We start from the raw sequence: 14,357 nt of genomic DNA, 5'->3' as shown, positions 1-14,357 counted from the left end.
AGCATTTACTGCTTTACTCATAAAAAAGACTTAATTATCAAGATAAAATTTTTTTTTGGTGGTAAACTTAGAGATAGTGTACAAGAATACATATGTAGCCAATCTCAATAAATAGTTGAATGAATACATAAATAAATAAAATCACTATTTCTTGAATGTTAATACTCTTCAGGAAGCACTAATCTAAGTATAGAAATCATGGCTTTATAAAGTTTTAATGAACTTTTGAAAGGAGAAAATTTTGGCAGAAGGGAATTGGAAGGCTATTTCAGAATATCCATATCTTGCGTGCGTGTAGGTATTTTTTTCTTTAATGAATTACTAAACATCTACCATATGCAAATCCGAGGTATTTTCACATTGCTCTGAAACTGACAAAATATTACCTGCTTTGTATAGTTGACTCGCTAATTTGTTATACCATAGGGATTCCAACAAGTGTTTTATAAAATCCAAACACCAATAATCAGTGCATCATTTTATTTTTGAACATTAGCAGTAGATTTTTATTTTATTGTTCTGAACCCATTATATTATAGTACCTTGTTTATGATATGTTAGGGTAGCATGTTTCTAAGGGCACAGACTTTGGAGCCAGATAGACCTATTTCCTAATTTGACTCTACCATTTACTAACTCTTAATGTGATCCCAGACAGCCTGTTTAATATTTAACAGCTCTAAGTCTCCGTTTCCTCATCTCTAAAATGGAAATAATACCTTCTCTAGTGAGGGGTTTTTTTTGTTTTGTTTTTTTGGTTTTTTTTAGGGAATAAAGAAGAAAATGAGTGTAAAGTACTTAGCACAGAGTAACCCACTCAATACATGGTGACCTATTATTATTATTGCCATTTAATGTTAAGGTTTTTAATCAAACATTAAATTTTTCGGTTGTCAGCATCATACATTTCATTATGTATTTTACTGACTCCTACCTTTTCAAAAACATAATGAAATATTAAGTAACATTCTATTTTACTTTCAGTCAAAGAAAAATAAGAAGAAATCAAAATCAGATGCTAAAGCAGTGCAAAACAGTTCACGCCATGATGGAAAGGAAGTTGATGAAGGTACTTGAGCAAGTGAAAGGACTATAGAGAAATTTTAAATCCTTTTTTACCATGGTGCATTATATAAAAGCTGCATTTGTGTCGCTTGATCTTGTATCTAGCTTTTATTTTAATAATTACAGATTTTACTGTGTAGATCTGTGACCTTGTTAGAAAACACTTTTTTAAAAAATCTAAATTATTTGAGGATCTAATAGTGTTTTTCCTGAAGGGAACCACCTTGAAATTTAAGGTCTAGCTCAGTATCTTGAGCAATTGTTTTTTGTCTTTGTTTCTCAGAAATATGGTTTGGACTTTATCCCTCTTGTTTATAAATATACTATCCCTAGAAGGCTGTGTACAAAATTCTTGAGGAAGCCCCTTATTGTCAATCACCAAGTAAACCCATTTATTAGTAACTATTTATAACACTTTCAATTCTCTCCAGCAGGATAAAAAGATATACAAGATGACCTACCTATTATTTCTCCTAATTCATAGATGACAGAGTTGATAAAAATGACCAGAATAAATAAAAATAGCAGTTAGCTGCCTAAAACAACATACTGGGATTAGAATAAATTCTTAGGATACGTTAATATAATCAGTAGTCTTGGCTTTTAGTTTACTCTCTAAATTTATCATGATATTTTATGTGCCCCGCCCCATTTCCCTCCTCAAAACTACAGCTTTTTTTGTCTTCCCCTTTACTGAATAACACTTTTTTTTCTGGGGCTATGTCAGGAGCCTGGGAAACTAAAATTAGTCACAGAGAGAAACGACAGCAGCGTAAACGTGATAAGGTGCAGACTGATTCTGGTTCATTGGATTCAACTATCCCTGGGATAGAAAATACCATCACAGTTACCACCGAGCAACTTACAACTGCATCATTTCCTGTTGGTTCCAAGAAGAATAAAGGTATATTAGTGGAACATAAGAGTCATACATCAAATCCAGCTCCTTTTAATCAGATGTACAAAATATCATTACGTCAAAATTTGGCTATTTTGAACTGCTTACATGATTGTGCTGATATACCCTTCTTCGTGAGAGCACTGTGGACCATGTATTGGTTTAACTGAAAACCAGCAGTGTTACTTGTTACTTACTACTGCCTAATGAATGGCCTGCTAAGTTAAAATTGCCTTTCTGCCTTGAGTCACATGAGAAAATGATGTTGCCTTTTTTTCTTGTGTGCATTGCTTTGCCCCAACTCTCTTACATCTCCATTTCTTATAGTGGATGGGACATTTACTAAATAAAATTATTTGTCACCATTCTGCATGTTGAGTGCTTTCATTCCAAGATGAAACAAGCATGTTCTGGATAGTGCAGGCTCTGTCTGGACTTCTTATCACCCTGACTTTTTGAGAATGCCATAGGTGTTTGATAAACTAGACTGGAACTTCAGAGGTTGTTGAGCTAATGTTCTTCCCATGTATTTAAAGTGCTCACACTATCCAATACTGATGGCTTCTTAGTAGCTCTACATTGCCGTCACTTTTACCCTGGAGACATCAGTCAGGGTACTCTTCAACTTGCACATTGACTTTTCTTCCTCCTTTTTATTAATTGCCTACCCTGCATTTGTCTCCAGACCACTTTCTTAGCCTTGTTATCTTTTACTTTTTTTGCTTGATGACTTGCCAGAATTTATTGCTTTGGTATAGCAGTGGCTTCTATTTATGCATTTTCACCGTTACATATTAGCCATGCTTTAGTGCTTCTTTCCGTTGGTGGCCCTTTTTCACTGTCTTGGTGCATGCCTTCCTTGCTAGCACAATCCTTTGTCATGCTGGTTTTTTGATACATTGTAATCATTATGCTTTTTAGTGTCAGAGAAATGGTATCTTTGTTGTAACATCGTACCTCTTGCTGTATTTCCTAAGTCCTGGTCCCAAATACTGGCAGTGTTCTTAAGTTGGATGTGTTTGCTTCCAGGATTATTGAAAAGGCAGCTGGTATTATTGAGAGGTGGCAAAGTTGAATCCAATTACAGAGCCCCAGTTCTCCAGTTCCTACTTAAAAGAATCTTGATAAGCCTTACAGAACAGCAGACTCTACGTATACTTGAACAATTTTCCAGGTCCTATGTTGCCATTTTAGTTGACTAAGAATAGGCTAACTATAGAATTCAATTCCTTAAGGACATGTTAGATATGTTGTAAAACTGACTCTTTTCCAGTATAAGAATTTAGTACTTGAAGAAGCAAGTTATTAAAATTAACAAGTAAAAATTAATTTGTTAACTCCTAATTTAATGTGCATAGTGTGGCCTATTTAGTATTAAATAAATTTTATTTCTATTTCAACCAGGTGATTCTCATCTAAATGTTCAAGTTAGCAACTTTAAGTCTGGAAAAGGAGATTCTACACTTCAGGGTGAGAGAAATTACATGTAACTTAAATTGAAGGCCCATCAAAATAGAAACTTATATACATGTCTCTTTCCTCACATGAATGATACAGAAGGAAAAAAAAAGACTTAGAAATGAGTTTTAATTACTAAAGTAACATAATCACAATCCAGAGATTTTGGAAAATGGATAAAAAGAAAAATCATTCCCACTTCTAACAGTCTTTGGTATGTTCTAGTTGTTTCTCCCTCTCCCCATACGTAAAAACATTTTTTTAGTAATAGTTTATATGCAATTTTTATTCCAGCTTGCATTGTGTAAGCCAATACAGAAAAGAAAGATTTGGGGTTGGGGAGGACTTGGTTTTAATATAGGCATATATGGGATAAAAGACTTTACCCCTGTTTATTAGAGGAAAAAGCCCTAATACCTATGATCATTTAAATTGATTCCTTAGCAAAATCAAATATTTTACAATAAATGGACTGCAATCTAAAGGTGTACTGTGCTTCACAATTAGAAAAATATACTTTATTTACTCATTTATGGTAAAGATTGAATTAAGTAGAGTGGTATACCTTACCTAGAAACTAAAAGTGTTTTTGAAAAATATAAATCGAGAAATGAAAAAGCACTTTCTTGTTTCAGGCTTGTTTTCACCTTGTCAGCTTCCTTCATTCCCATGGTTCTTAATCCTGGCTACACTTTACAGTTGTCTAGGAAGCTTAGAAAAACAACATACACACATATGTACATATACCTGCATACAAATATTCTGATCTGATTTGATTTTTGTTTTCTTAAGTAATCGCTATGCCCAATGTGGGTCTTGAACTCACAACCCCAAGATTTAAGAGTCACATGATCTACTGACAAGCCAGTGAGGCATTCTTAGAGATTCTGATTCTAATTAGTCTGGGCTGAGGCTCCAGTGTCTATTTTCAAGAAATTTTTCAGTTGATTTTAATGTGCAGCCAGGTTTTAGAATCACTGCCTTATTATACATTGTGTGTGTGCGTGTGTGTGTGTAAAAAAGAACATATAACTAAAGAGAAGTGTTCATATTTTTAGTGGGTGAGTATTCTGAGTATAGCAGAATATGTGTTGTTTTCCTGTTTGCTCTGTTGTACTTTCTTTGAGCAAATCATTCTGCTGTTGAAAACATCATTAACATATAAAGTTCAAGCCTACCCTTAGTTTTTAAATTAAAAGTCATCCATGATGGTCATGTCACTTTGAAGAGTTTTCATTTTTATCTTTAAAGCTCAGGCTGTTTAGAGGACAGGACAGTAGGGGGGAAAATGAGTGATAAGTATAAACCAAGCAGTCATAGAAATTTGAAAATATCCCAGTTTTAGAATAAGGAGTCATGTATCAGTTTTTAATCTTCTTTTCTTTTCTTTAAGTTTCTTCAGGATTGAACGAAAACCTCACTGTAAACGGAGGAGGCTGGAATGAAAAGTCTGTCAAACTCTCCTCACAGATCAGTGCAGGTGAGGAGAAGTGGAACTCCGTGTCCCCTGCTTCCGCAGGCAAGAGGAAAAGTGAGCCATCTGCCTGGGGTCAAGACACTGGAGATGCTAATGCAAATGGAAAAGACTGGGGAAGGAGTTGGAGTGACCGTTCAATATTTTCTGGCATTGGTAAGAAGTGTTAGAAAATTTTAAGTTCACTTACAGTTGTTTATTTCTGGTACCTTTTGAATTTTCAAGGAATGCAAAAAAAAAAGAAAAATGAGTGAAGCTATACAGAAATAATAGTAATAATTAATTCATCTTCAACCTTCACGTAGAGCAAAGGGGAAACTAAAAAAGTCAATAATAGCATGTAATACTTCCTCTTAGTGCTCTCACATTTATCACTTCTGATTATCAGTGTAGTTAAGGGGTATAATTGTGTATTTTTAGTGATGTTATAAATGTAACATGTGAGTAGATTTTTTGATTAATTTCAACAGTTCTGTTGAGTTTAATTAAAAATAATGAAAGCAGTTTACAGCATCCACTTTGATGCTGTTTTTCAGTCCGCAAAATGACTATTTATAATTAATTTTCCCCCTCAATTTTAAAAATACAGACCAGTAGTTGAGAAAGCTTATTCTTGTTGAAAGCAATCAAATTAAAAGCAACTTAATTCCGGGGTGTGTGTGTGTGTGTGTGTGTGTGTGATGGAAAAGAAATCCATGTTTAATATGGAAAACTACAAAAAGAGAAAGAAAAAGCCACTGTTATCACATCACCCAATGACAACCACTGTTTTTTTTTTTTCCACTGTTTTTTATAAATCTTTAATGACCTTTTATTTTTTTCCTGTGTACAGTTGTTTTTTGTTTTTGGTTTTTTTTTTTTTTTTTTACATAATACAATTTGGATATGCATTTTTATGTCCCCACTTGTAACATAAACATTTTCCTCTTTGTAAGTATTTTTATTTGAAGACCCTATGATATATTGTATAAACATAGCATATAAATTATTCAACTATTCCTATATTATAAAGATAATTTTTTTAAAAAAACATTGTAAATAACATTGCATTGAATGTATTTGTTTTTGGCTTATTTGGAGTGAGGTTATTGGGTTAAAGGGAGTATAAACATACAGTGCTCTGTGACAACATTGTCAAGATATTTTCTAAGAGAGTAGTTCTAATTTATACAATCAGCATCAGTATGAGGGCCAATTATCATGTGCTGACCCAAGATTGGTATTTATACATCTTTTCTAACTTGATAAACAAAAAAATACATAAAGTGTTCTGGTTAACTTTTTAAATCACTAATGAGGTTGAGTATTTTTCACGACTTTCTTGATCATTGCTATGTTATGAATTGTCTATGTTCTTTGCCCATTTGTCTAATGGCCTCTTATTGTTTGTTGTTTTTTTTTTTTAAATCAAGTTGTAACTCCGTACATTAAACATACACTTTTTTCTGTTGTGCTTGTTGCAGATACTTTTGTTTTATTTCTTTTATTTGAAAGAGCAATAGACACTACAGAGTGTTTAGTGTTTAAGTAGAAAAAACTTTCTTCCAATGTTATTTGCTTTTCCCATCATTTTTAAGCCTAGAAACTCTTGTTGACTATTGTCCCCAAGAATGCAGTTAGTAGCATTTACTGATAATTATTTTTAAGCTCATTCTTCCATACAATGTCCAGAAATTGTGTAGAAATATCAAAATTGGCTTGAAGAAGAAGACAGTCCCTAAATGCCCAGCCTCATTTTCAATAATGAAGAAAACATAAATGCTGTAAAGCATCTTTTCATATTTAACAAAAGATAGTCACATTTTATGGAGTAATGTTAGAAACTATGGCCTTTTCAGATATTTGCAGTTTACTCATAAAAGCTATGTAGCATTTTTATAGTTAGGTCATAAATTAGATGGTACTTGCTTAATATTTGCTGCAGATAAAATTAAGCAGCAGGTTAGAGTTCCTGTCTAGGTGGATTAGGACCTTTGTTGAAATTGAAAGAACTATATTAAACTGGATTTGTAGTAAATCACTAAGAAGAGACTGGTGTGACTGGTCTCATGGAGGTATATGTTCTTTAAAATACTCATTTGCAAGTAAGAAATATCTTGAAAATGTTGAGGAAATAGTAAGTATAGTAGAATGAGTGTGGACTAGTTGAAACAGACCTATTTGGCATGAGTCCCTATTTTCCCACATACTAACTTCTGTGGAAATCAGGCTAGTTCTTTAACCTGTGTGAATTTCCTAGTTTCAGTAGTTATGAGGATTGGCTGTAATGAAGGTCAAGAACCAAGTTCAGTGCTTGTCCCAAAGTAGTAGCATAATGATGGTAAATAATAAGGTAGCTTGTTAAAGTGGAGAAAGGCTTTGAAGATAAACTTAAGTTCCAGTCAAGGCCCAGCTGTTTTCTGGCTGTCAGCAAGTCACTTAAGTACTCTGAAATTGAGCCTTAGCAGGGTTACCCTACGGATTAGAGGCACTGGTATGAAAAGTTTGGCCTATAATAGACATTCAATAAATAGTAGCTATTGCTGTATTGTCCTAATTTCTAAGGTTATCTTTAAATATTATTATCATAGTTTAAGCCTGTACATATCTTTCAACTTTTCTTTTGCAAATTGAAGGTTCCAAGTGACGTTCTTTATTTTAACAGCTGCTTGGTCTAGTGTGGATAGGGGAATGAATACCTCTGAACAGAATTCTGCTTCTTTTGCATCTCTCACACTTAACTCTGCTGTTTCTGGTATGTGAAAACAGTCTTTCATTTAGTTAACAAAAGAATTTCTGTTTCAATTCTTTTTAGCTCTCGCTATTTGAAAAATAATTGAGTCAAGTACTGCTATCGTGCTATCGACATAAATAATAGATGCATAAAGTAGCATTACTTTATATATTAGCATTAATAAAAGGGAAGAAAGGAAGACCTAAATTCTTATCTGTCAGTAGCTTGGTTCCTTTCTGTAGTGAAGATAGAAGATTCTGTGGCCTAACATAACTGAAAGTTCCTTGGCAGGCAGACAAATGCAAATAGAAGGCCTTCCCTTCAGGCTCATGATACTTTTCTGTTACTCACATATTTCTACCATACTTCTACTTGCAGTTTGCTCTTTCCTTTCTATTTGCCCCCATTATCATGAGTTTACAACTAATACTTTTCGGTTATGTAGACCGTCACATAATAACTTAAGAGTATCTGTTGATTTAGAAAATACAGTATTACTAATAAACTATTATGAATTCAGCATTAAAAATGGATATGCCTTTTATTAATCACGTAGAAGTCATATCTACTTAACAAATATTACATAAACGTGGGAGGTGTTGGCAACATTTTTTTCACGTTAGAATTCATGGACCCACTGTACTAATTATGTAGTTCCACAGTGTCTGGAGTCCCTAGAATTATAGGTCAGCAGACTTTTTCTGTAAAGGGCACAGTAATAAATATTTTAGGCTTTGTGGGTCATACTGTCTCTGTGGAACTATGTAATTCTGACATTGTAGCCAGAAGGCAGCCAGAGAGGATACATAGATAACTGTATCTGGTTTTGAAATCCTATTCTTTGGATTTTTTTTAATCATTTGTAAATATAAAAAGTGATCTTGACTCATAGGTCATACAAAAAAGAGTGTTTGCATTTGGCCTATGGGTCATAGGTTGCCAACCCCTGCTCTCATAGACTACATTTCAGTTCCAGAGATAGAAATTAATTGCCTCTTTTATTTGGTGACTTGGTACAACACAGATGCTGTTCTCTTCTTATATTCAGAGAAAGAGAAAGCAACATGGGCTGCTAAAGAAATAGCAGTAGTGTTGTTGTGGTGCTTATAAGCAGCTAATATGCTGATTATATGTGAATTTATAGGGTTATTCTGCTTGTTAAAATTTATATTAAAAATACATAACTATTTTGAGTATGTATCAAGCCATTATATTAGTGGATGGCTGTTAAGATCATCTACAACCAGGTGAAAATGTGTAAGCTAGGAAGGACTTTTATAAGAGAACTCGATTGCATGTAAGTGTTTTACTAACAGATTTTTTTAACCATTTCTTTATATCAGTGGCCCTGAGTCCAGAGTGAGTATCAGAGTCTCCCAAGGATTCCAGTACATGTGGAAATTCTGATTCAGAAGGTCTGGGGTGTATGTATCCCTCATGGAGAATCCCTGCTTTATGTTCACATTCTAAAATGAATTAATAGCTAAAGAACAGAGGTTTTAGACCTGGCACCCATGAATTTCTGTGCCACCAAAATTATATGCAAAATTTTATGTAAGTTCTAGATGATATAGTCCATCACAGTTTTCATCAGATTCTAAAGACTGTGTGACCCCATTCTCACCCCCCGCCTCCTCCCCAAAAATGAAAACAGAAGAAACTTAGAAGATAATAGTCTCTTCTCTCTAAGTGCACCTGAGCTTAACTTGTCCTCTAAACCACGAGCTTCCCTCTGTCTCACCTCTCTAGATAATCATGTTTTCTTAACTTTTTCTTAGGCAGAAGGTTCCAGAAAACTCAGACATTTTCTAGCTCTCTTTCAAGGTTCTCAGGTTATAGGCATATCCTGAAACCTTCAGGATTTCTTTTGTGCTTTACTATATTTCATTAAGAACAAAAATAAAACGACTTTTTTCCAACTTCTTGAAATTTGTAGATAATCAGTTTCAAATCTGTATTATAAATGACAAACACTAATGGATTGGTACTAAGGACAATATATAGTTCTGATCAGTGAATTCAGTCAAGTGATTATCACGCTTAATCTGAAATTACCCTCAACTCTACTTTTCCTTAACTCTTCTAATGTCTGCATTTTTCCTTTTAGGGGAAATAAAAAATAATTTAGACTCCGTGTGCAAAGTATAGAACTATTGTTATGAAACATCATTAGAAAATTCCATTTTTAATTTTATTGCATTCGTTTTCATTTAAGGGTCTACTGCTGAGCCAGTTTCTCATTCTACCACTTCTGATTATCAGTGGGATGTTAGCCGTAATCAACCCTATATCGATGATGAATGGTCTGGGTTAAGTATGTCCTTTTAAAAATTATGCTTTTGTTTTGTTTTGTTTTGTTTCAGAATTTTCTTTCTAACACCCTAAATTCATGATTTATGTTTTAATTTTAACCCTAATTTTCACCTCTTAGGCCATAATATAATTTAATACCAAATGTGTAGTACTTGTAAACTGATTATTAAATAACTGTAGAATTTAACTAAATTTACACTTTTCATGATTCAGGCAGTATTTAAACATGATGTTTTCTTACAGTTGCTCTATAGTTTTTTATTTTTAAATTTTTTTGTTTTACATGAATGTTCTGTTTTTCTTCTTAGTTTTAGTATAATAGAATGAATATAATAGAAATGGCTTTCAGTTTATGAGGTATGCCAGTTTTGTATTATAAAACCATTTTCTTAGCCTGATTCCCAGTAGAATCTGCTTGGGAAAATTAAAGACAAGAGTTATTTAAGGAGGCAAAAAAAAGAGGAAGGGAAAAAGAATTCAGTTTTTATGTTCAGAAAACTTATACTTCACTTGGAAAAAAAAAAAATCCAAAAACCTGAGGGTTTTTTTTTTTTCCCCCACCACAACATCAAACCTCTATACTACTTTCTCAGAATTTTTATAGGAAATCCTTTTCTAATATTTATTTAGCAATTATATGTTACCTTGTGGACTTCTCTACCATTTGGCCAGTGCAAAAAAGAAAATAAACTTCTTTTGTTTCTTCAAGTAGAGTTGAAATTAAACCCTCTAAAAATAGGAACTCTCAGTAACTTACATCCTGGGTACCTAGTGTAGTGCTTTATACACTACACTACTATATACAGGTGTTCAATAGGAATAGTGATAAGAAAAGCGAACAGTTGGCTATGTGCCAGGCACTAGTCTAAGTCTTGTGCATTTTATTAACTTATTTTAATGCCTATAACAATTCTAAAAGGTAGGTGATTTTTTTTCCCCACACTTCCCAGATGAAGAAACTGAGGCAAAGAAAGTTATCTCACTCAGATCACACAGCTAGTTAAATGGAGGTGGTGGTATCAAACTATGGTAGTCTGGCTCCAGAGTTCATGCTCTTATCCACCACGTGGTCCTACCCTAGTGACGATTGTAATCATGAAGGTAAACTTGCAGTGCAATACAAACATTAGTCTGTCGACTACTTAGTCTCTGTAGATTAGCTGAAGCACAGTTCTTAAAGATTAAGGGAAGTGAGATGAAAAGGTAGATTAGGCTATAAGAAGTCTTGAATTGCTGGCTAAAGATTAGGGTGGTGGGGTTGGTGTACTACTTGAAAAGGTATTTCCTACTTCTAGCCATCACTTTAAAACGTACCTCGTATGGCTTGTACTTCACTTATCTTGGAATCTAGATTAATTGAGCTATAAGATGGAGCAAATAATCTCTCATATCTACTTCTCTAGATTGTTGTGAGATATTAATGCGATAATAAATGAACATGAAAGCTTTTTGCAAATTATAAAGCATCCTGTAAATCCAAGGTATTACAAGATGTGAAAATAACAGTGCTGGAAAATATAGTCTTGGTACTTTGGGAAGAATGATCAGCTCTGCGCAGAATAGAATTGAAGGGTGGTTGTAGGAATGACAGTAAGAGAAGAGCAGTGAGGCAGCGGTGGGCTGAAGTGGAAGACACCTGAGCCATCAGGGCTCTAGGCTTCCCTGCTTGCATAGAATAACTCCACTTTTGTCTATTTTAGAATTCTTATAACGTGGAAAACATGATTGGCTGCTAAAATAAAAGACTAAAGGAAAAGGATGTATCCACAGGACTCTACTGAAAGCTAAAGTATCAGAAACACCATCATTCATTGGTTAGGCTGTTGATAGTCTTGTTAAATCCAGTTTCTCTTTAACCTCTTTTTTCTGTGATTTTTTATTTTTTGTGTTACCATCTTTAATGTGGCTTATTTTAGTACTCCATGAACTTAATCATTCCTTCTACATTTACAAAATGAATAATTTAGTATTTGAAACTACTAATCCACAGAGTATGTACATATGTGTGTATGTATGTATACGTAGATACATACATACACACTAGCTTTACATTTAATAGTGTGATATGATTAATATATTGACCCTCTGGTTTGAGGCATAAACATCATTATCTGACAAAAAGTCCTTGGATTTAGCCAAACACTTGAATGTAAAGTTAAGATGCTAAAGTACAGAAGGTAACGTTTTTTAAGACAGATGTTACTCTTATTGATTGTCTTGATCATAAAAGAACATCATCATAACCCCTGTAAAAGTCAGATTTTGAATAGAACTCTGTTCTTGTTGGCACACCAGAGTGAGTGAATTTGCTGCAGCATAGTTAAAGGGGTTGAGAGCATGAGCTTTGAGGACAGACTACTTGGGTTTGAATCTTACTTAGCCTTAGCCCTTGGACAGGTTTGCTTCAGTTTCATCATCTGTAAAAATAATAGTTCTTCTTCCACAGTTGTTGAGAATTCAATGATAAAGTCCATATAGAACACTAAGAATATATTCAGTAAATACCCAGTACATGCAGTGGAGCTGTTGATAATCTTCTGGGGCGACATTCACCTTCTCAGTGGAGTTCTTTAGTATTGTCTGTTTGAACACTGGAGATTCTTTCTGACATAATTGTTTTGTTGTATTAAAGTTAATATTAAAGTAAGTTCTGACCAGAAACATTTGAGCAAATTTTTTACTGATGTAAAACAAGAGATTAGCTGTGAGATGCTTAAACCTAAAATATTATTTAAGCAAATTAAATAAATTCCTTACCATTTTGAAAAGACACTAATAGGGCTCTTTGAAAAGATATTGGCAAAGTAATGGGAGAATTGTGAGAAATGAGAAGTTACTCCGTTTATAAATGGAGAAAATGATATAATGAATTACATTATACTGCATAGTTTCTTAAAGGAAAGTGTTTTGTTAGCATATTAGGCCCACGAATCTTAAGAATTATTGTTGAGAAGTCTCCTAGTGACAACTTTTATGTTTAGGTGATCTGCTGTTTTATAAAGTGGTTCTGTTTGATCTCAGTTAACACAAAACAAACCTCCAATCAATAAACCTGGAAAAATCACCATAAAGCTTTATAGAGCCAGTAGAGATTTGTGCTTCTGTTAATGTTCTTACAGAAGTTAAACCATAGGCTGTGGTCATACCTCAGACTTTCTGGTTATCTAAGCCTTTAAAAAAGTAATGTTACTAAAATACTAGATTTTTACCCATTATTCCTCCACACCACCATATTTATTAAGAAAATAGTTTATATGTCAGTATATTGCCCACCCACTTGTCTAACCTTTTTTATTCTAATAAGAAAAGACCTTACAGACCTGGCATATGGAGAGTTTTCCAAATCTGCATTCAGATCTTCCAACAGTGTTGTTAATGAAAGCTTAATATAAGATGAGCAGTTGGTTCTCAGTGTATCTTATTGAGAGATTTATCAGGTTTGTAAGAAACAAATTCTTAGCTATGTATATGCCTGATAGCTTAGAAACGGGCTTTCTATTGTTAATATCATCAGTGATACATAAACACAATCCCTGCCACTCATTGAATACTTACTGCATTGCTGTGCACTGCTTTATATGTATCTAATATCTTCTCAGCAGTCCTGTGAAGTTAGTGTATAACCCATTAAGATTATGAAATTTGACCCATATCATGTAGTTATGAGGTGATCAGTATTCAGATGTAGATCTGTTTTGACTCTAAGGTCCATGCTCTTAACCCCTGTGTTAATACTGCCTCTGGATGCTTGCTCGTGGTAGTAAATTTAGGAGTGGACTTCCCTTATTGTAACAGACTTCACACTTGTGATCACTTGTTCCATGTTTTTCTCCCACTAGACCATAAATTCTTATGTTTTCAGTCTCGCCATCCTCTACTGTTTTAGCCCCTCTTCTCCCTTTACATACCCCTGTGACAGATTGTCTCACTCTGTACTTGTCTCTTGTACTTACCTGTCTTCATCTCTGAATAGATAAGACCAGGAGCTCCACGTTGGCGGGGGGAGTACATTATACTCAGTTTTGTATGTCTAGCACCTACCCCACTCCAGTTCTGGTATATAGTAAGTGCTTAATAAGGTGAAATTCCTGTAATTCCACTCTTAAGATATATCTTGTTACTGTATTATTTTCTCCAACCTCTTCCTTATATAAATTTGGGATCATGTTTTACAGACAATTTTGTCTCTTTTTTTTTCTGTGAGCCTTTTCCCAGATTATTATTTTCTTCCAAAACATGGGTTTTAGAGCCTTCATGAAGTATATAATAATACCCCCCCCTTTAAACAAAAATAGAGTTCACAAGAAAAGAACAGCAAAGAAAATAAGAATGCAGGCAGATTCATCATTCTAGTTACTAAAATGAGTTATAGTTATATATGGCACCATCCCAGGAATGTATCTGTGAAATAGGATAGAGATTCTAGAAATAGGCTG

At 33.9% G+C, this 14,357-nt stretch overlaps 1 protein-coding gene across 6 annotated transcripts in view; it reads left to right on the top strand.

Moving 5' to 3' along the window:
• The window catches only part of MTDH (metadherin), a 56,454-nt gene that overhangs the window by 25,227 nt on the left and 16,870 nt on the right, over positions 1–14,357 (top strand). The window contains exons 3-8 of one of the 6 annotated variants that reach the window (XM_041768631.1): positions 985–1,069; positions 1,793–1,969; positions 3,368–3,433; positions 4,815–5,051; positions 7,540–7,629; positions 9,824–9,922. In XM_041768631.1, the coding sequence (XP_041624565.1) occupies positions 985–1,069; positions 1,793–1,969; positions 3,368–3,433; positions 4,815–5,051; positions 7,540–7,629; positions 9,824–9,922 (754 nt within the window). The remainder of the gene's footprint in view (positions 1–984; positions 1,070–1,792; positions 1,970–3,367; positions 3,434–4,814; positions 5,052–7,539; positions 7,630–9,823; positions 9,923–14,357) is intronic. The other 5 variants (XM_041768633.1, XM_041768634.1, XM_041768635.1 and 2 more) reach the window with 5 other exon arrangements.

This window comes from Vulpes lagopus, chromosome 9 (genome assembly GCF_018345385.1).
Source record: "Vulpes lagopus strain Blue_001 chromosome 9, ASM1834538v1, whole genome shotgun sequence".
Classification (NCBI taxonomy): domain Eukaryota; kingdom Metazoa; phylum Chordata; class Mammalia; order Carnivora; family Canidae; genus Vulpes; species Vulpes lagopus.
The sequence above is the reverse complement of the archived record's forward strand: the minus strand, read 5'-3'. Positions and strand labels throughout refer to the sequence as shown.